We start from the raw sequence: 22926 nt of genomic DNA on the forward strand, positions 1-22926 counted from the left end.
AATTAATTAATTGTGTATCATTGAATTTGTTGAATCCATATGAAACAAACTTTCCTTACTTTTTTTTTTATATATGTTTAAATTAAAGAGAATACATTTTTTTTTAACTCTTATTGCCTTTGTTGTTCTCTCTCATTGTAATCCTGACTCCCTTAATGTTGTTACAATATGCCTAGGTTTGATACACACATTTTGTTTTCCCTGTCCTAGGAACTGTATTTACCTTTACAGGGGGTCCTTGTTATTTACATAGCAGTCCTTTATCTACACAGCATATATGAGTGCAATATACAAGAATTAACATTAGCCCATACCAATGGAGAGTCTCCTGATTTGGGTCAAGAATATTATAACAAACTGAGGGCCTGGGTGTAGCCTACCATTGGCGTTCTCTATATTCCAACAACGAGCCCTACGCAAGGAGACCATGGGGAGTATCAAGTCTGTTACTAACTTCTGATTCAGTATCACCTAGCTTTGTATGCAAATGTTTCATGGCCCCCTAGGTAAAGGTGTCGTTGAATAACGGTGTTTTGAGTTTCTTTCTAAATAAATCATATGATTGTAATATCCTGATATCTGGTACAATTAAACTCCATAGTCTTAGGGTACTTTAAGAGAAAGATTATTTACAAATGTTAAAGGATCTCGAGCAGGACATGATCTACGTTTTCGAGTTATCGATGTCCACCCGAGTTTTGAAATTCTGCTAGACGGAGAGAGTTTGGTTTGTTCTCATCTATTGCCTATACACCATGCAGGCTAGTTTGAAAGACACTACTGCCAAATGGCATTTTCAAAAATGTAGATCAATGTGATGCTCTCTTCTTTTCATACTAGTTTTTTTTATACAGAGCGCGAACTAGGCCCATTTGGGTATCCGAGCGCTTTACGTAGCACATGTTGCATTACATGGGGACACATTCATTTTCTTGTTAGGCTCAGGGAGATTAAGCGATTTGCCTAGAATCACAGGATGTTCGGCGTCATTGCCGAGACTCCAACCCATTTCCCCAGATTCGAGGTTGACCACTCAAGCCGTTAGGCCAATTCCTCTCCCCTTTAGTTAGACTAACCTAGTATGTATCATAGGTTACCCTAACCAAAAATGCAGACGAACGAGGAGCACAAAAGAAGGCAGTATATTAAAAATCTTTTTAAATGCCTTAATTGAATTGACAAGAATCACCTGGCCAACACAGTCCACGATGAGTGATCACCTCATCAAGGCCACAATATTGCATTTCCAAATCACACCGGTGTATTCCCTAATCACTTTTGTTATATGTGTTTGTTTCAAGGTTTAAGGGCTATATTCCACTTCGTCATCCACATAGTGAGAGCCTTTTAATGAAAGAAGTAATTGCTGACTGGATAGAACTGGGAAAGAATGTGCAAGCAAGAGAAGTCAATTCATCTGCCATACGTCAATACATGACCCCCTTAATCATTTAATGACACACATAATCTCCATGCTTCTGAGAGCTGTAGGGGAAGGGGCTTCTCCGTAGGGAAATAAAGTTACATGTGCAAATGCATGATTCATTAGTATGTATATCCCACACGTGGAAAATAAACATGTGTAAAATTCATGATGTAGGATTCATCCTGAAGGTCTGCCAGTTCTCAATATGTGCCGGTGTTTGCAGGCTGTGGCCAGCACTCATTTAGAGACTGGGACTTATTTTTCATCACCAGGCTTTGAAACAGAGCACGAGAGACAACTGTAGATCTGAAAGAAGGAGGTAAAAAGGAATATAAGAATACAGTGACAAAGAGAAATAGAAGACTTAATAAGACATATAAGACGAGTCAGCCTTGATATCTGCAACCCAGGCATTTGCAGAGCCAGCAGCCAGCTTCTTAGAAAAACCTGTGTCCCCTGCATATGAGCAGTGAAGTAACTTTGATAGTTTTCCAAAAGTATACCTGGTCTTCTTTGAGAATTAAAAAAACAAATCTTACAGAAGTAGTTTCACAGCTTTTTACAGGAGAGCTTTGAGCATCAAGCCCAGTATGTTGCAAGGCTTGTCTTTTATTGTATTGTGTCTTACCAAGAAAAAAGGTTGTTTTCTCTTTCGATTTTCAAGATTAAAAACGTGTTCTTTAATAGATTTTCAGTATTTGATACTGTTCCCATCTTTTCCCACTCTTGATTCATAGATGTTCCCTTGCTGAAAAAGTATTCTGTTCTTGGTGCATACTTATTATGCCTTAACCTACTGAGAATGTTCTACTCTCAACGTCCTCCTTCTCACAGGCAACTTGAAATTGGGTTTACGCAGAATTATTTCTGACCTATAAAAACAAGATACCAGCGTTAGGTTGATCATTCTGGCCTACAAAGCACAATTGTCGAAGGGTTATTTTAAAACGCTGAGCTGCACTTTCTGCTTTTGGAAACTGAAGAATGTCTGTGTACAACAATCATGAATGAGAAGTTATCACACATTTACAGCAGACCCTTCCCTCATGATGCTGACAGTTTTAATCTGAAAGGAATATCCTGCATTGAAATTGACAGAAAAGCCGAATTGACCTCAGCATGGGCTTGGGATTTCTCACAATTGCAGCTGAATACGTGCTCTGCATTTCATTGTACTGTAAACAGTTTATTTCCGCTAAACCCTTGCAGTTTAGAATTTATCCGAACACATAAGGATCTGTAATAATTAACATGATCACAAAGAATAAATACCATGTCTCATTTTTTTTTGCAATTAAAACATAATGCAAAAAAACCTTTCTTTTATATTAATTAAACTGTCGAAGTGATTGTTTATTGCGAATTTTGATTAAAATAAAGCTGATGTTGCCAACACTTTGCATAGGTCAGATGACTTTATATGTGGATCTTTAAATGTCAGGTCGGACGAAAGTGACATCACACCTCTCCACCTTCCCTTTTGACATCCCATCGGTGAATCCTCTTCTCTCCTGTCTAATTGCTCCTGAGGGGGTTGGAGAGGTAATTTATGTTCTGGAACAATAACTCTGTATCTGCCAGGACCACCCCCGGAACATGCGTTAAGTAGGAAAGAGCTGAAGAGACATCTCTTTAAACACCACATCATGATGCAGCAACTAACTGTCGTCTTCCCTTTGTCCCTGAACATCGCCCAACTGCCTCTTGGGTAGTTTTGTGCTATACAAATACCACATAAATGCATGCATAAACAAGGGGACAGAGAGGAAACTACACAAAACCAACAGGGCCCTTGAAGTCCTCTCTACCTTTTGGTTCCTGTGCTGTCACTCCTGCCATTTAACCCAAGTGTAGGCAAGGGCAATGCCAGTGATACTGAAAACCATGTCATATGTAGAAGATGATACTCCTTGCTATCCCTATTTGACATTCATAACTATCTCCTTGCTAATATTCAATTTCATTGATCAACTAATTAATAAACCCAGGATGATGAAATTCCAAGTGGTATGACTTTTTTGTTTGCTTCATTTATAAGCAAACAAATAACCAGAGTTGTCTGAAACTGCACTCAAATTTACACACCCCGAATTTGAGGCCATTTTTACCCTTCAGTGCTAAAGTGTGTTCACTCTGTTCTTATTTTGGCTGTATTTATTTTCCATTGGGTTCTTACACAGCGATTCCTTGTCACCTATGGTCATTTCAGGGAATCTGGTTAACTGTTGGTGCTGTACCAAGAGGTCACAGAGGTCTTGTAGGAAATTTGATTACTATTTGAGGGGGAGGGTGATTAACCACTGCAAACAATATTCACCACCCGTGCCAGGGTGAACCCTTAAAGCTACTAAATTAACTTGAGTTCAACCCTCTGCTAGCTATAGCACAGAACAGACAGGCTTAGGGCAGTGTATAAAGTATTTATTTATGCATTCCCAAAAACAGCAATAAAATCGAAAGGCGAAAACAATAAAACTCCCAAACTGAATTAAAAAGAGAGTTAAATTTTATAAACAATATGTCACCAAAATGACAGAAATCCAATAAGAGAAACCATAGATACACTTTTCTTTAAGGTTTAAGTAGGAATAGTACCAAGAAGCACAAAGTGTCAATGATAGTCAACAGTTGCAGAAGACCGGGACTTGGGTGCAATTTGATACTGACTGAGTTGGATCAGATACACTAACCATGCTTGCCCTGGTCAAAGATTTACCTTCTGACTTTAATCCTTAAAGTCCCAATCCACCAAAGGAGTACTCTACTAAAAACACCAACACCTCAGGAGAGTCACTTAGAGACTCACCACAGGGTGGCAGACAGAGGCCAACAGCAGGGTCCAGTCTAGGCCCAGTTGCCCTGATTAGCTGGGCAGTCGATTATTGTAGCTTGTTGTATCCCTGTAGTTCGAACAGGAGGTCAGCCTTATGACCCTTGAAGTCTAGCTCTTTGTGTTGAATACAAGAGAGAGAGCAGAGTCAATCCTTCAGGACTCTACTCAGGTCACAGAAAGCAGGTTCAGTCCCCTTCTGATTTTGTTTAGATCCAGGAGTGTTCTGTAGTGGGATCCTGGAGGTGCCACATTTATGCATGGACGAGCTAGAAGAAGCTTGCTTATGTGTCTCTACTAACCATAATCCGCTTGCACTAAAATGGCCGCGGCTACGCAGAAGTTCCTACTGCGCATGCGTCTGTCATACTCATGTGACATGACATCTTTCTCTGCTTGGAGGGAAACTTTCGCTTGTGCGCACTAGAACTAAGATGGCTGCTCTGTGTTACAGCATGCATGAAGCTTGCACTGCTGCTTTTGCTAAGCTGTTCGTTTTGCCTAATCATTAACACAATAGTTAAATTAAAAATAATGGGAATAGAGTAGAGATAAGTGGTATACAATACATTAATTTATTCTGTGTTCTAAAAATGTTCTTTTCAACTTTTCATGTATCGTAATCTTTGGGATAACGATCGTTTGAACCCGAGTGCACGCGCCATTGAGCTCAGAGCCTGTGTGTATGAGCGGACGCCGTATCACGCAGAACGAAGTGATTCAGACACTTAGGACAAGAGACGTTTAAATCATCGTGCCTCCAGTTGACATATATGTTATTTGATGCTAGGACTGTCGTGTTCATATTCGTCTTGAGAAAGACCCGCCGCGACCAACAAATTGGCGCTTTACAGGGTCGAAACGTCGACATTTCCCTACAGGCCCCACAACTCTAGAACTCCATTGAATTAAAAGAAATTAAAAGAGTTCAGGAAGTTTACAATAAAAGGGAGGCCATTGTAAATTAAGAATATTGTAAATGTGTATATTTGTGTTTGAATGTATTAACTTTGTATATATTCACATGTGATCACCATTCACTGTTTTCACTGTTTTGCACTATATTGTAGATATTGACAGTCGTTATATAGAAAGGTTTTTTTGTACAAATGTGACTTATACAAAAATATATAAAGAGGACATATAGTCACGTAAAAGCCTTTTCTTCTTTCATTTAGTGTGAGAAATTGCCTTTTGTTTTCAGAGGGGGTTTGAGCTGTTGTTGTTGTGTTTTCTTTAGTTTGTTTGTTTTTTTAAATAATCAAGGTAAACCCAGAGGTTTATGACAAAGAAATTGTTGTCCGTACCCGACAGAACCGATTTTGTTTGACTTGTCCGAATAGCTGACCTGTCACTGACCCAACGCACTCAATAGGTGATCGGGAGCAGAGGTGCCGGCGGAGCCCTCTGTCAGAAGGTTCGAAACCCAGATCAGGGTTTGAGAGCTGAAGTGCTGGCGAAGCACTTTGTCGGAGAAATCGATAACTCTTACCGGGTTCTGGCTGTTAGCTGCAGAGAGGGAGTAAAGCAGGCGTTGCAACTTTAACTGCGGGTGCTGGTCTTAGCCCTTGGTGGTCCTCTCCTCTTCCAATTTGGCTTTACCTGTCCTGATTCTGATCTGCACCTGCTTGCCTTTATGGTGCCTACACTTTCGGGGTTCTGTCCTTTAAAACTGACCCGTGGCCAGGGTTAGTTCTTCACACCATTCTAGGTAAATATTCAATGTGGGTATGTCATTGTACCGTTTCCTTCTCTCTCCCCACCCTAATGTCAAATGCGTAAAGGCTGCTTTATAAAATCACTGCATATTTTCATTCTAATCATTATTTTCCTGATTGAAAGTTTTCTGATGTTTAATATTTGGATTAAGACTTTTAAGAAATTTTAGATAAACAGTTTAAACCTTTCCCGAGTTGTGGTTATTTTATGAGTGCAAATGTTATTATTCTACCTATTATTCGAACTCCTTTTTGAACCCTTAGGACTTTAGGTTTCGATGACAAGGATTGGTAAGTCAATGGTATAGGTCCTAATGAAATTTATAAATTACTGATTAGAGCAAGTGCACAGGTTAATTGATTCAACTCACAATAAGTTGTTTTATGGGCCCAGGTGAGTATGGTAAACTGACTCGGGTGACCTGCACGCTCTATCAGATGGAAACCAGTTTATTTCCTGGCTGGGGAGGATTAACACTGTCAAAATGACCATCCTTCCTAAACTGCTATATCTGTTTCAAGCTCTGCCGATAAATCGGGAGAAGGACTTTTTACCAGGGGTGCGCTCCATGTTCCTACATTATATCTGGCAGGGTGGGAGAGCTTGTCTACCCTTCCAGGTGCTGAGGAAGCCATGGACTGAGGGGGGAGCAGCACTACCAGACTTTGGGCTTTACTGTAAGGCGGCACAATTGAGATTGATATCGGAATGGTCCATGAGGGAATCAGACAAGCACTGACTTCACATGGATTGGGCTTTCGTGGGTAGGACAATCTGGGACGTCCTTTGGAAGCCCAAAAAAGACAGATCCCTTAATGCTTATTTAAGTACCCCCATCTGAACTATGCTCAAGATATGGGACAAGGTGACTCATGGCCAGGGGTGGACCACATTCCCCTCTCCATACGCCCCCATACATTGTAACCCAGAGTTCCCATCGGCGCTAAAGGCAGGCCTGTTTGATGCTTGGAGGGAGGGGGGCTGCTTGGTTCTTTCTGATCTGTTTCACAACTACGATATTCTTACATTTGAAAACTGCCAGCGGGATTTTAATGTCCTACCAGGAGTACAATTCCACTACCTTCAGCTGAAACAATAGGAACTTCATCCACTAGTAAAGGAGGTGGCAACCCAGGAGCTGACCCCAATAGAATCCTTATTAAGGAAGGCAGTCACCACAAGAGGGGTAATTTCATATTTATATGGCCTTTTGGTCTCCACAACGATTGCACTGAGGCCACTGTACACTCACTTTTGGGAGCAGACCCTGGGGAGAGAAATGACGGAAGGGGAATGGAAACACTTATGGGTGGCATCGCCAAGTACAGCCACTCACTAGACCTAAGGGAAGCCCGCTACAAAACATTATTTGATTGAGATCTATACCCCACCAAACGCAAACAGATCTTTCCCCACACCTCTGACCTTTGCGGGAGGGAATGTGGCCTATTGGGGGCCTTCTGCCATATCTGGTGGGACTGCCATTCCATTAAGCCATTCTGGGAGGCGATTCTGGCCCAGATGAAAGAGATTCTGGGGTATCCCTTACCAAACTCAATAGATGCGACCTTCTTAGGGCTAAGAGATGCCACTCTAAAACACCAAACCAGGGCAGACAAGGCAAGCATGTGGGCATGTATATAGACGGCTAAAAAGACCATTACGGCAAATTGGTAGAAGAAGGAGGCACCTGTGCTGGAGCAAAGGCACCCTCGATTGTGGTGAATAAGTAAGATGGCAGACACATTCAGAGATGACTATAAGAATTTTGAGTATAAATGGGGCCCTTTGATGACATACCTCACGAAAGGCCTCCCGCTGGTGGTCTGCCCGCCATCACTGAGAGGTCTTCACCTTTTTCAGTTTTAGGGCACTTGAAGGGGAATTCCGTTATCCTCCCGGTCAACGCTGAAAAGGGGCTTTTTAGGGGACCCATGGAACGATGTCACTCCGCGCATAAGGGCTCAGCAGGAAGCAAGGTTATGTTAGGTACAGCTTCTCCACCACAGGGGAAGGGGGAGGTAAGGGAGGGGTTTGTTTTCATAGTTATGTAAATGTAATTTTGGCGCTCCCAGGGCCTGAAAAGCAATTTTATACCCTAATTCCTGCATTTTAATGTACTGTGTATATGTTAGCTGGGGGACGCCTGCCGGCTAAAGTATGAGGCCGAGGGCCTGATTGTACCAAGCTGGAAGTTTGTTTTCAATAAACAGATATTTGACAAAAAAAGTGTGAGGGGTACTGCAATGGAAACCCACTATCCCATATGTAACACAGCGAATATTTTGACTGAACGATGCCTCACCTTTTAACGCAATGAGAGTTATAAAAATTTACATTTATTCAAAAGAAATTACAAAAGTCAAATCATACCTTCCAGATGGACTGCTGCCACTTTCTTCACTGTCCCACTGTTCAGTTTTATTCCGGGGAATTGGAGCTTGAAGCATTTCCGCAGCCAGGGGGTCAGCGTCATTCTCCTCGCGTCCTACCCACTCCCCAATCACACAGGGTCGTAAGAGGGAGGAGTTACATGCACGTGTGTCCTGAAGAAAAAACAAACAATTCTTACTCGATATTGGACATGTGCAAATGGGAGGACAGTGCAAAATATATAATGATCATATATATTGAATCCCAGACATACAATATGTACAGCTCCCTGAAGCCATTATGAATGGGAACTTTATTCATTTCAACACATGACAAAAGTATGTCTCTATTAAAAAGCATCAAGGACACCAGAGTGTCTCTATCTGGCAATATCTATCAATCTGTTTTTGATGCTGTAACACAGGTACGGTTTGTTTTGTTTCTCTGATGCAATGTCCATTCCATAAAAAACACGGAACATTGTATTTAGCACACTTTCCTGTTTTTTCACTCACACTGGGGGGCATATTATCAAGCCTGGGCGATAAAATTATCGCTGCTTTATCGGCAGAAAACTGCTGATAAAGCGGCGATAATGGGCTTGATAATATGCTCTATGAAATTCCAATCGAAGCCCATGTTAGATGTGAGGACATCTAACATGGGCTTCGATTGGAATTCCACAGAGCATATTATCAAGCCCATTATCGCCGCTTTATTGGCAGTTTTCTGCCGATAAAGCGGTGATAATTTTATCGCCCATGCTTGATAATATGCCCCCTAATTCTTATTCCTGGGAACGAAACATGCACTCTGCAACATCGCTTTATGAACAAAGTCTAGACACAGGGGCAACATCTATTGCAAAAATGCATACAAGGAAATGAAGGGATGCGAATGATCTTCTGTAGGGCCTGGATATTCACAAACTGAATACAGCGTCGTCTGAAGGTAGTGGTTTTAGAGCCAGGTGAAAGCGATGCCACTATTTCATCTACAAATGGATGCCCCTATATTTCTTCCAGCATGACTAAGATGGTGCTGCGTTTATTTCTACTTTTGCTGGCGTTAAGGCCAGAAGGTGGTAGAGAGAGTATATATTCGTTTCTTCCGTAGCCAGCCAGAGGACTCTGGGGGACAGCAATTACCCTGATGCTGGAGCGCTTCCCGTGCATTTCATCAGTAACGCTGCCTGCTCCTCAGTGAGCGAGCTATTCATGCTAAAGCAAGGCCTGATTTACAAAGGAACTATCGAAACAGACCCAGGGCTGTTTCTACCATTAGGCAAGACTAGGCGGCCATCTAGGGCGGCAAAAGTAAGTTGGGACATTTGCCCTTGTTTGCGCAAAGTTTGTGGTTTCCACGGCGCCACAGATGTCTGTAACAATCAGGGCTAATTACGACAGCCCTGTTTCTTGTTTCTGGCCTGCCCACAGAGAGAATAGACCAATGATCTCGCACAGGGCAGGCCTCTCATCGTTTTTCTTCTTCACTTTTGAATCCCTGCATTTGTCTTGGCGCGGGCCCACTACACCCGGAGTGCTGTCGTCTGGAGCTTGAAAGAGGCGGAGTCAGGAACTTCCAAGGCAAGAACTGGTTGGCTTACCCTGCAGCCTGATTCTGTTGCACGTGGGAGTCCCTAGGAGCCCAGCAGGTGTATTAAGGTAAGAACAGTGGTTGAAGTGTCCACTTTTCCCGGTCTGCCGTTATCAGCTGCCCCCCTCTCTTTCTTCCTTTAATCCCTTCCTTTCTGACTCTCTCTCGCAGCTCCTCACTTGCTGAAAACCATGCTTCAAGCTCTTCCCGCCATACTTGCTTCTCAAAAGGGGCCCCTGCAGGGACTACAGCCTCTAGTTGTCAGCATGAGCCCAGGAGGAAGGCACCAATTACCGGCCAAGCCCAGTTTAGTGCGCCAGGCTCCACAGGCTCGCAACGTGCGCGTGACTCACCCAGGCAAGTGCCTGGGTTAAAACCGGACCAAAACCAGGCCCTTCTGTGGTTGGACAAGGCTGGGTTGGGCCCCCCTCTTGGCCCCTTGCTTCTCCCTCAACACTCACAATAGGGAAGCGCTAGTTACCGACACCTAAAGCACAAGGTAATGCAAAGAGGGACAGCAGAGCAAAGAAAGGGGAAGGAAGGGGAGTATCACCAGTAAGTGGTGTGGGGGTGAAAGTGAGTGAGTGTGGGATCATAAAGAGGGTGAGTGAAGAAACCAGATTAAGAGAAGGAGTAAAAGGTGTTCCTCTAACTGTGCTCCTCTAGCCTGCAGGTGTACCTTAAGGGGTCGTAGGTTGAAATAAATACAGTTTATATTCCTAGACCTAAAGACCTCCCATACACCATCTGGGTCTAGGATTGTGACTAACAAATGTTGCCATGCTTTAGTATCACAAACAAGATATCAGATCACTAAAAATGTATTTCCTACAGGAAAAGGATCTGTGTGATTTATTTAGGAAGTGGATGGTTTGCTCAAACAAGTTTGTGGAGATCACAATGTTAGCATTTGCTCTCTTCATGATCATTACAATTTTAATCTGTGAAGCTCTTGTGCATCCTGTATAACTGCTATGGACCCTAAAATGTATCACAATATTTGAAATAGAACCATGAGTTAACTGCTTCATGTCATCAAACACCTCTAGATGGTTAACTACAGGAAGTATTATGAGCTGTGTCATCAGTAGATATGTAGCTGGGTTGTTTTCTATAAGCAAAATAAAGGTTAACTTATAAGTAGCAAATTGCTGATTAGCTTTAGAAATCATTTGGTGGGGAAGGCTGCTTCTGTTCAAGGTATGCTGTTTGCTATCCAAGTTGCAGTCGTGTAGTATAGGTGCATGCTGTGTGCAACCAATACAATGCACTCAGGTATTGATGCCTGTTGGATTGGCAGTGTCAATAAGTCATAATGAGATGGTTAGGCCACCGAGCAGAGGGTGGCACGAATGCAGCCAAAGTGGCTCCAGCTACCAGCTTCTACAGAGGGTTTTTACAAATGACATGCAATACTGACCATCCTCATGTGATTTGAAAATACTTCATTGTCTACACACACAAAGGCTCCACACAAGCGTTTTATGAGGGGATGTTATGTTCCATACAAGAAGTCAGGCCTTGATGATTTCTTAGGCAGTCATTTTGAGAATCGAGGGAGGTCTGTAAATTCTGCACCTGGAATCACCATTAATATGAGGGAATCAGTAACATCAGGATGTAGAATTACTGTACAAAAGCAACTTCTCCCTTGTAAAATTGTGAATAACAGCTATTGTTGTTCTGCACCAATTACTAATTTTATAGAACACACCAACAAACAAAACAGTGTCTGACAACATATTTGATAAAATCATTTCAAACGGAAATATATAAGTAAGTGTCCATTGTACGTTGGGCTGAAGTAGATGGGGTTCTGACTCACTGTAAAAGTAGAAAAGTATTAAAGCAATTATGCTGGAAAACATATTGACACAATGCAGGAAAAGACACCAGCCCCTCTTCACCACACTCTGTCTTGTATGGAGACCACCTAGTATGTAATTTGTAAGTCTGCCTGAAAAATAGATGTCTTACCTGTTCCAGTTCGTCTGATATTGCAATGCCTATAAAGAAATAGAAATAAGAGCATTTAGGGGAGTAGTAATCGAAGTGCAAACATCTTGCAGCAGAAAATACAAACTGCTGTTGAAAAAATGCATTATCCTCAGCCTTTTAGAATCAGATTAGAGAAAGCCATCAAACACATGCAGCCCAACTGTTTTCTAATACTTTGATATTGGAAAATGTAATTGTTGTGAACCAGTGAATTGCTTAAATACTTCATAGAACTTAAGATAACTATGTTCCATAGTTGTCTCTGGGCCTGTACCGAAAGGGGAATCAAAATATACATCCAAATACTTCATTTCGAATGACTTACTCAAACAGGCATAATGTGTCAAGAATGCAATATTTGGCACAGGATACTTTAAATCTTACAGCTGCACCTTCAATGCATTTTACTTCATACATCGAACAAGTGGTACATTCAGCCTTTCATTGATTTTCGAGTCCTATATAAAATATTAATAAAGCCAACTGCAGTTAAAAAAAAGCTTTATGTGTGAAAAGCACCTGCGAGATAAAGAATGCTATATGTAATGCTTGAGTGTAACATAGTCCGTCATGCATTGTAACAGAGGTAGAATGATACATCAAACCGCCAATAACACGAGGGGAGAAAGAAATGCTCCTGAGAACAGAGGCCGAGCCCACTCTACATGGTATAGACATGGTAATATGTCACCGGACACCTGCACTTTCAAGCCTGACAAAAACTGTTAAAACTCCAATTCGGTGCACAGAAAAAAAATCACATTTTCCTAAAATGCTGCACTGTGCAGTCTATATGTTTTTATACTTATGGCTAACTTTTGATATATTCATTTTTTTGTTTGCATTTTATTAGGATGATGAGTTTCTTTGAGAAATTTTCAGAACTGGACAGAGATTAATTTGTAAATTTGGAAATTACAAATCAACATCATGTAATATTTGACCTTCTAAAAGACAGTGAAAAAACAAATCACAGAATCATCATACTGTACTCCACCAACATATATCCACTACACTGGTGGTTTCCAAGAAAGCAAAACGTAAGAATAACTAAAGACATATGAGATGTTAGCTCCTTCCTCTTAGGTTATTGGATGTCAGCTTTAAAAACTCTAAAATTTGAACGTATTAATTATACATGGTTTTCTGAACAAAGTGTAAAATCATTAATTCATTATGCTTCTGCCCTCTGCAGAGATTGGAAAAATGCCTAATGATAGCGTGGAAATTTATAAACAGTTTAATCCTTTAATTTACGACGAGATCTCCAATTCCACTCCAATTCCATCTCTCGGTCAACAGATCTTTGCCGTGTTAGAATGGAGCACAATTCATCAACGTACAGCAGTTTTAGAATTCAGTGAATGATGAGAGATTTTGTCAAGTTTAAAAAGTTTTATTTGGGGGCGTGTTTTAGCGCCCGAGACGGATGGAGGTTCCGGGGTAGAGCTCCGTTCGCACCGGAGATTCTTGGCGGTTCCAGCCCTCCTTAACGACCATGCTGCGCAGCGGACGGCACCGGAACACTTTGAGCTTCTTTTAAGCTGTCTACCACCTCCAGACTCCCTCGACTTCGCCCAGCAGCTCCTGTTTTGTTCCGGTCGCGGCTCTGCTTTGGCCGCGACCGCCATTTTGACTTCTCTGACGGCGTTCGTCTGAGGAGCGAGTCTGCGACGATTACAGCCTCTTGATTCCGGCGCATTATTGGACATGCTACATTCCTTCAGGAAATGAAGATAACCTAATACAGGCTTCACAGGTGACTCTATTTTATTTTTGGAATCGTTTTTTTTTATTTCTGCCTGGACTGTTGTCTCCTCTTCAGCTTTGGCAGCCATCTTAGGCATTACGCTGCGTCAGTCTGTTTAACGCTTCCAGTGCACACCTTGCTCTCCTGCTCCTCAGTGTACTGACTTACCAATTTTTTCTGGCTTCTCTTTGGATTTTATACTGACCCCTCCTCCTATTGACTTTGCTGGTTTTTCCTAACACCTGCAGCGCCTTCAATTCGGTTTATACCTCACTGGTGACCCTTTCTGTCTCTGTTTTCATGGCGGAGTGCTCTAGCAAAACCTCCAAACGTAACTTTATTAAAAATTCAAAACTCTTCACTGCGTTGGCTCATTTAGAAGCTTCCGCAGACCCCTCCATTTGTGAACCATCTTTAACCATGGATGCTCCTCTTCAACCAGGATCGAAAACTAATCCTAAGAGGCTGAAACAGAACCCACCATCTCCCCCAAAGCCTACATCAGTCATTTCCATGGAGCTTCTCCTTGAGGAAATAAGAGCACTACGTCCCTTTATGGAGGAGACAAATTCCAAGCTGCAGACGTTAACTGATAATTGGTCCTTAATGGATACCAGGGTCTCCACGGTGGAAAAGACTGTCTCATCTCTCCAGGAAGCCGCCACCAAGGTGGTCCACATGGATACGCGAATCTTGTCACTCCAGAAGCAGGTTGAAGACCTTGAAAATAGGAATAGACGCAATAACCTACGTCTCTACGGCCTGAAGGAAGGTTGCGAGGGGAATGATCCCATTGCCTTCTTTAAATCCTTCTTGCCCAAGCTTTTGCATTTCCCTGAGGGCACCTCCCTTAATATTCAACGAGCACATAGGCTTGGTCGAGCTCCCTCTACTATCTCTCCTGCGACGAAACCTAGAGGTGTAATAATGTACTTTCTCGAATATACAGATCTGCTGAAGGTTCTCCTAGCGGCTAAAGCTATACCTCATCTTACTTGGTCGGGTTCCACCTTATTTTTTGCTCAAGATTACGCCAAAGCCACTGCCTCACGTCGTAAAGCATTTCTTGACATGAGAGCGGATCTGCGTTCTATTGGAGCCAGATATGGTCTTTTTCACCCTTGCTTATTCAAAGTCACTCATAATAACAAGACTATGACTTTTGAGGATCCTCTTCGACTTCGAAGTTTTCTGAATTCCTGTGGGTCTGCTGATATGGAGTTTTCCGGCCCCTCCTCTGCATTTCCACCTTGACTCTCGTTATTACTATTTTCTGATTACTTTGATACTCATGGTTCCTAGTTTTATTTATGCTGTTGTGTTTTTAACTCCACAGGTTCCTCAGCTGTTTGCATAACTTTCTTGTTCATCGCCTGTGCTGGTTTATTACATGTTCTTAAAATGTTTAATCTTGTTTTTTGCCTGAAATTATGCCGTTTGCTTGTTTCTAATCTCATTGTTTTCCTTATCTTTTACAGATTATTTTTCTGTGTTCCGTCATATCTCTCCGGTTGGACGTCTTGTGGCCCCGTATACCTGTCCTCCGTTGGTTGGCCTTTCCTCCCTCCTCTCATCTCCATTTTTTCCCCTCTGTGTCCTGCCCTTTGAACATACTCATTCCCCATCATCCTCTGTAAGTACCTTCCTGCATTTTCCTTTTCCATTGTTGACATGATCCCTATTGTTTCGCATGTTCTCGTCTTGATTTTTTCTTTGTTGCTATTGGATATTTTGGTGTCGCTCTTTCTTAGGTTGCTCCTGATCTTCTTTTTGATTTCCTTATCTCAATCTCTTACTGCTCTTCAACTGCTTATCTCTTTTTCTAGTTTTTTTCTGCAATTCTCTTCTACATCATCTTTTCTCCCCTCTTTCTTCAATTTATACTCACTATCCTGTAATATTTTACTATTTCCTCCCTCTTTTCTTGTCTTTTCACTTCATACTGCCTGCTCTTCTTCTTGGCTTCTTCATGGCCTCCCCTCATTATTCCAATGCTTTTCCTCTTTATTGCTTCTCTGTACTGAATTTTTCCTATTTTTTATCTTCTTGGCAATTTTACTCTCTATGTTTTTACACTCACTTTTCATACTTTTCCTATTTACCTTCTTTCCCTGCTTTACAATTTCATCAATCCACCTTATCTTTATTTACAAAGCTTTGTTACGCTTCTTCATCTTTCTCGTACTCTCTTTTCTTATCTTTGATTGATGTCTGTACGAATTGTCTCTTGGAATGTTAAAGGCTTACATTCTCCTATTAAGAGGCAAAGAATTCTTTCCCATTTAGCCAAACTAAATGTAGATATAGCCTTTTTACAAGAAACCCACTTATCTGACCTTGAAGCTGCTAAACTAAAAAGGGGTTGGGTGGGAGCTGTTTTCTCTGCCCCTGGTGATGGTAAGAGAAACGGTGTTTCCTTGTTAGTACGCAGGTCTTTTTCCCATTCTGTTTTGATGTCTGAATTTGACCCTGATGGCAGATGGTTATTTGTCAAACTCTCTTCGAAAGGTACTCCACTTTCCCTTCTCAATGTTTATGCCCCCACTGGTGGAGATTCTGCCTTTTGGTCTTCATTTTCCACTCGTATCACTGAATGCATTGCTGACAATTTTATTCTAGCAGGTGATTGCAATCTACCCCTGGATCCCTTCTTGGATAGACACTCCAAGTCATTTTTTGTCCCTAACAAATCACACAAACTTTTCTCACATGCTATCTCCCAGCATAAACTTATTGATGCTTGGAGATTATGTAACCCCACTTCCAAAGAATTCACTTTCTACTCCCCAGTTCATCACTCGCAATCACGCATCGATTATGTTTTTCTCTCTCATCATCTGTCCCAAACCCTCACCCGAGCTGATATTGGCCCCATCTTGCTATCTGATCATGCCCCGGTTACGATTAACATTGACATCCTACCTAAATCATCTGGCCCGAAGAGATGGCGTTTTAATAACTCCCTCCTTCTTGACCCCAAGTTTACCTCCTCCTTCATGGATTTTTCATTTGAATTTTTTAACAATAATGATACACCCTCTTTGGAAAAACATACTATTTGGGATGCATATAAGGCCGCAGCGAGAGCTTTCATTATCAGTCATGTCACTGCAAAACGAAAGTCTGCCCGCAAGTACACCAATGATCTCTTACTCCAAATTAAAAATTTAGAACATGCATTTTACACCTCCCACTCCCAAGAGAGTTTGACTGCCCTTGTTAACGCCAAGATGAAGTTTAACAAACAATCCACAGAGGATGCTTCTTTGTATTTATTAAAGTCCAGTTCGAAATTCTATGGTGGGGAAAACAAAGCGGGGAGGATTCTTGCTAATTATTTGAAGGTTAAGCAAAACAAACTGAATATTGAAGCTGTATTTGATGTTAATTCTGTCCTCAAACATAAAGACGCTGATATTTTGGGGGAATTTTCTCGCTTCTACTCCACACTTTACTCCTCTGAAACCCAACCTTCTGCTGACTCCCTTAATACCTTTTTTACTACCATCCGACCGCCCTCAAACTTCCCTGTTGACTTATCTGAACTTGAAACTCCCCTCTCTCCTCATGAATTACACACCGCACTTCATTCCCTCAAGAAAGACAAAGCTCCGGGTCCAGACGGTTTTACAGTCGAATTCTATTTACATTTCGAGACTCTACTATTACCCAAGCTGTACTCCCTCCTTGATTCTTTCACAGCTGCTGGTGCCTCCTCTGGAACCTTTTCTGATGCACACATATGCATTATACCCAAGGAGGGCAAAGATACCCAACACTGCAAAAATTATAGGCCAATTTCATTAGTTAACATCGACTATAAAATGTATGCCAAATCCCTTGCCATTAGATTAGATCCCTTCCTCCCAGACCTTCTTGGCCCCGAACAGTCCGGCTTTGTGAAAGGTCGCTACATCACCGATAATACCAGGTTAGTTTTCAATATCCTCTCCAAATCGTCACGCCTTCCTGATCCCCTGGCGGCCGTTGCTTTAGATGCCGAGAAGGCCTTTGATAGAGTTGAATGGCCTTTCCTTTTTTCTGCTTTAAAATGGTTTGGATTTGGCCCCCATTTCATTTCTCTTATCTCTTTCCTTTATTCTAATCCTAGAGCAGCAGTTTGTGCTAATGGTCTGATTTCTCCCTTTTTTGATTTACGCAGAGGGGTTCGTCAAGGTTGCCCCTTTTCTCCATTCCTCTTTAACCTAGCCTTGGAACCTTTCCTCTCACGGCTCCGCCAAAACCCAAATATTCATGGTTTTCTAACCCCCCACACTCATGTAAAACTTGCCGCTTATGCGGACGACATTCTCCTTTTTATATCCAAACCTTTGCTTTCCATCCCTGCATTCCTCGATGAAGTTCATACTTACTCTCAACTTTCGGGGTATAAGTTAAACAATGATAAGTGCAAAATTCTCCCTCTTACCAAATTCACTTTCAAGCCCGACTTTGAAGCCTCCCATTTCACTTGGAGCCCAGCCCATATTAAGTACCTCGGTCTACATATTACCCCTTCCCTCTCTGACACTATTTCACTCTGTCTCACTAAATGCACTCAAAAATTATCGGACCTTACCTCTAGATGGCACCCTCTTTACCTCTCATGGTGGGGACGTCTCGATACTATTAAAATGATGCTATCCCCTATAGTCCTATACATGATCTCCAACATTCCTCTCCCAATCCCTGCCAAGTTCTTCAAGAAAATTAACACCATTCTTTCCTCCTTCCTGTGGTCCGGGAAGAAATCACGAATGTCCTTATTCAGGTTACGTCTTCCCAAATCGGAAGGTGGGGTACATTTTCCAAATTTCCCTGATTATCACAAAGCCTTCCTCCTGAAGCAAGCTTCCCTTTGGTTGAAAGATCCTACCACCCCCTCTCCCGTCTGGGTTGAACTTGAACGCCTCTTTCTATCACCTTTCTCTTTTGCTGAGTATCTGTCCTTCTCTCGTAAACCCCATCACCTCTCAACTCCTATACACAAATACACTACCAAACTACTGCTATGCACCTCCCCGGCCCCTCCTTCCTCTATCCCAGAACTCCTCAATACCACTATCTGGCACAATAACAGTGTCCTTATTAATCAGAAGCCTTTTTATTGGAAGACTTGGTCGGAGCGGGGTCTGATTTGGATTTCCCAACTCTTCCTTGGTTCTGATTTTAGATCTTTTTCGGATCTCAGTCGGACTTTCTCCCTCCCTCCCTCTTTTGCTCGTAAGTATCTAATCCTCAAAACTGCGATAACCTTTGCCTATGATTCCCTCTCCTGTCCTCCCACTTCCACTAGCTCACCGAGTCCGACCTTGCCACTCCACTCCCTTTTACTTGCAGACCCTACAGCATCTTCCATCTACCAATACTTGCATAGAACCTCCTCCCCCCGCCTGAAATCTACAGTGGAGGAGAAGTGGGAATCTGATTTTGCCCTTTCATGGCCTGTTTCTCTTTGGGACAAAGTCTGGACTAAACTTCGCAAAGCCTCTAGATCTGCCTCCCTCACGCAAACACTATTCTTTATATATAATCGGCTCCTGTTCACACCATCCATGCTGCATAAAAGGTTCCCTTTAACCCCAGATACCTGCTGGTCCTGTTCTGCACCTCAAGCCACGTTATTTCACATGCTCTTCTCCTGCCCCCTCACACACGCTTTCTGGCTTCAGGTCTGGAATCAAATCAATATCATCTTCCACACTAAAACTCCCTTTGCCTATGAATACATTTTCTTGGGTAGCCTGTCTTCTGTTTGGGATAATGTTGAGTCAAATACTCGCATTATTGACTTATTGTTAGCTGTTGGTTTCCAACAGATTACAGTCAACTGGAAGAACTCTAATAACATCACATTTAAGGCCTGGTGGTACAATGTCTGTCACAATCATAGACTTGACACAGCTTTTGTTCACCCGCTGTCTCTCGCCCCGAAGAGACATGACTTATGGCTTCCAGTAACTTTATATCTAGATATTTGTGCCAAACGCTCCTTTCACTTACCCCCTCTTCAACAAGAGGTTTCTAAACCCCCTTAAATGCCTTCTCATTCCTTTACCTTCTTCACGGTCATTTTTCTTTTTATCATCCCCATCTTGACCATTACCAATCATTGTGTTACTTATCTGATAGCTTTGTAATTCTCATACTTGCCTTTTCATTGTTATGCCTCAATCCTACAATTGTAATTTGCTTTATTTACTCTTGACAATATGTTTTTATTTCTTTTTTCTGTATTGACACCTCTTTATATCCTAATAAAATTATTTTGAACTGAAAAAAAAGTTTTATTTCTCGTTAAGAGATTAGTAATAATTTTGCCCTTTATTCAGATTACTCAGATATATCCAGTTACACAAATATAAAGAAAACATTTGGTTAGAGGCAACATAAAAAATAGTCCCTATCTTAATATAAAGGACCTAACCAACATGAAACCCATAAGGAGTTCCTTGTAGAAAAGAGCAAGGATTCAGAGCATCAAGTTAATAGTCGCAAGAGAGCAAACTCCTCATTAAGAGCAGTTCTGGAAACTGAGACTAGGACCCTCACAGTTGCAGTAGCAACCACCAATCCAAGGTAGAAGGAAATTAAACACAGCAGTAGCAATGATTCGGCATATGGAAAGAAAGTCCCCTCACGAAAGGTAAAGAAAACAAGAAAAGCACCATTAGTAGTAGCATACGGTAATTCAGGCTAGTACAAAAAAGTGATAAGGGGCATGGCAGGGTAGGTGTGCATAGAATGCAGTGAATACCATAACTCTCTAATTAGGAACAGGTACTATATAGAAAGGCACAAAACAAATGTTGCAAAAACAGGTGCTTAAGTCGTTTCCAGTCAATGAAGAAGAAACTTCCGAAGGTCCGTTGCCTCTCCTCTCGGTTCCTACGGTAAACTTCCATGTTGACAAGAAGTTGTTTGAATGCAGCTACTGTATATTACGAAAAAGATAAATTTAAGAAGGTTCTCATGAGAACCTTTCCAACCCTACTCTTTTAGCTATTCAGTGCTCTATGAAATGAAACATTAATATCTAGCATGTCCTGATTAAATTATGAGAAAAATGTTCTTCAACAAACCTTAATTCTACTAAACATTTTATTTAGTATAACACATAGCAGGTGACTTGATCGAATATGATGAAATCATATGGTGTGAGAAAATAAAGAAATAGTATATTTTTTTGAAACAGCAACTTTTATGACAATGACACCTATTACAGATAAATATTGGAATATATTAGTAGTTCAAGAATGCATTATTTTATTTGAAGGAAATAGAAAGAAGAAAAAAATAGGAGGCCTAATCATTTAAGCCTGATGAAAATGGAAGCTTTCTGACAACTAATAAGCTGCACATTTGTTTAAGAAATGCACATTTTTCTGTGGCTTATTTTTGTTCAGGATTATTTACATTATTGACAAGATATGTTTTATCATCCGTGTAAACTTAATATCATTCAAAGTTTTCTGCTCTATCACTAACTTGAATCTTCATAGGAAATTCTCCACAGAAGCCTATGCTAAATTTAATGGCATTAATTGTACTCCAAATAGACTACCAATAAATGCTAACTTGTGTGGTGTGTTGATTTATTCACTTGATATTTTCTGGGCTGACTAGCTAATGTTAACTCTGCCTTATAATTTAATATATGTTAAACAACACACAAAATGCTCTCTTATTTATTACCAGTAGTTATTTATTTTTTAGTAAATGTGCTGTCAGAAGTTTACTTTTTAAACATGCAACTAACAAGAATGTTGTCTAATTTAGCATTTATCAAAGAAATTACTATTGTGTTCAACTTCTTGTCTGTGGGCTTCCTTTAGCTTGCATTTGGGTGCAATAATTAGTTCCTTCAGTGTTCTCTGTTTCTGCAACACAGATGACACAGCCTTGCCCTCCAATTCTGAAATGAAATGAAGGATTGATATAGCGCTACATATACCCGAAGGTGCCTCGGCGCTGAAAATAAGCATACAGGCAGAGGTATGTGGAAGAGGTGTACTAAAATAGCCGGGTTGTAGGGCCTTCCTGAATGTAAGCAGATTAGATTCTTTGTTTAGGGAAATAAGAAGGGAGTTCCAAAATTTGGTGGTGGTGTAGGCAAAGCTTTTTCCTCTACATTTTACTTTGTGTGCCTTGGGAATGATCATATTGCCACTATCTGCCGATCTGAGTTGTCTGGCTGGAATGTAGGATTAAAAGTACTGCGTCAGCTGCCTCGGGCCAAGGCCATGTTTGGCTTTGAAAGCTATACACAGCGCTTTGAATTGAATACGTTTGCTAATGGGCAAACAGTGTAACTTTGTGAGAGCATTAGAGACCGAGTCGTAGCGGGAAAGGCCAAACAGGACTCTTGCTGCAGCATTTAGGGTCATCTGTAGTTTGTATATGCTGCGCTTGGTTGCACTAGTAAATAAGGCATACAGTAGTCCAGCCTAGATGCAATTAATGCATGAACAGGAGTACTTTTTTTCAGAGTTTTCAGAATAAAAAAACATGGGGAGGTGGTATGATTATTCTGAGTCAGAGGTCTTCAAAATTGTTTACTCTGAGCCCCCCTAAGCAAAATGTTTTGAGGTCGGGCCTCCCTCCAAAACTTTATGACAAGGATTGTGTGAGCGAGAGGGACATGGCTGCGTGCAGGGAACAGGGCTTATGAGATGATATCAGGAATACTTTTTCTATATCTTGTGAACTACACTAAATATGAGACTTATAAAACAGCAAATGCATCAAACAAAAACAGATTTAATCCCAAACAAACTGCTCCCCATAATTGGGATGTTGTGAGCCCCTAATACTCGTTGAACCCATTGTAACTACACCTGCTGCACTAATGATAACTGTAGTCCTGAGTATCAGGCTATCTCCTCTGCATCTTTTACCTCTACCCCACCATGACGGATCATCACCTCGGTACAAATGCTTGAAAGGAAAATAAGCTCTGATGCCCCTTTTTTTAAAGGTAGACAGTCATAACTCTGATGCAGTGGGCCCCTCAAATCCCTGGGCCCCAGTCCTGCTGCATCTGCCTCCTTAATGATAACCAGCAATGGCCACTTACACAATTGGCAGAAGTACCAGCAAAAGAAAAAAACACTTATATTGCCCCCTTCATTGGGGTATCTCTCTGAAGAAGATGTCTCTGGCCGTTTGTAAACATAAAAATGAGTCCTCATACAGTGCTCCCTATTTTGGGCCTTCTCTTTGACAATATCTATG

General features: G+C 41.5%; 1 protein-coding gene across 1 annotated transcript in view; it reads right to left on the bottom strand.

Moving 5' to 3' along the window:
- C4_1H8orf34 (chromosome 4_1 C8orf34 homolog) overlaps nucleotides 1-22926 on the bottom strand; it is a 1074551-nt gene that overhangs the window by 687057 nt on the left and 364568 nt on the right. The window contains exons 5-6 of the mRNA XM_078685630.1: nucleotides 11922-11950; nucleotides 8349-8521 (exon numbers count right to left, since the gene is read on the bottom strand). Coding sequence (XP_078541756.1) covers nucleotides 8349-8521; nucleotides 11922-11950 — 202 coding nt within the window. The remainder of the gene's footprint in view (nucleotides 1-8348; nucleotides 8522-11921; nucleotides 11951-22926) is intronic.

The sequence above is a fragment of the Lissotriton helveticus genome, chromosome 4_1 (genome assembly GCF_964261635.1).
Source record: "Lissotriton helveticus chromosome 4_1, aLisHel1.1, whole genome shotgun sequence".
NCBI classification, from domain to species: Eukaryota; Metazoa; Chordata; class Amphibia; order Caudata; family Salamandridae; genus Lissotriton; species Lissotriton helveticus.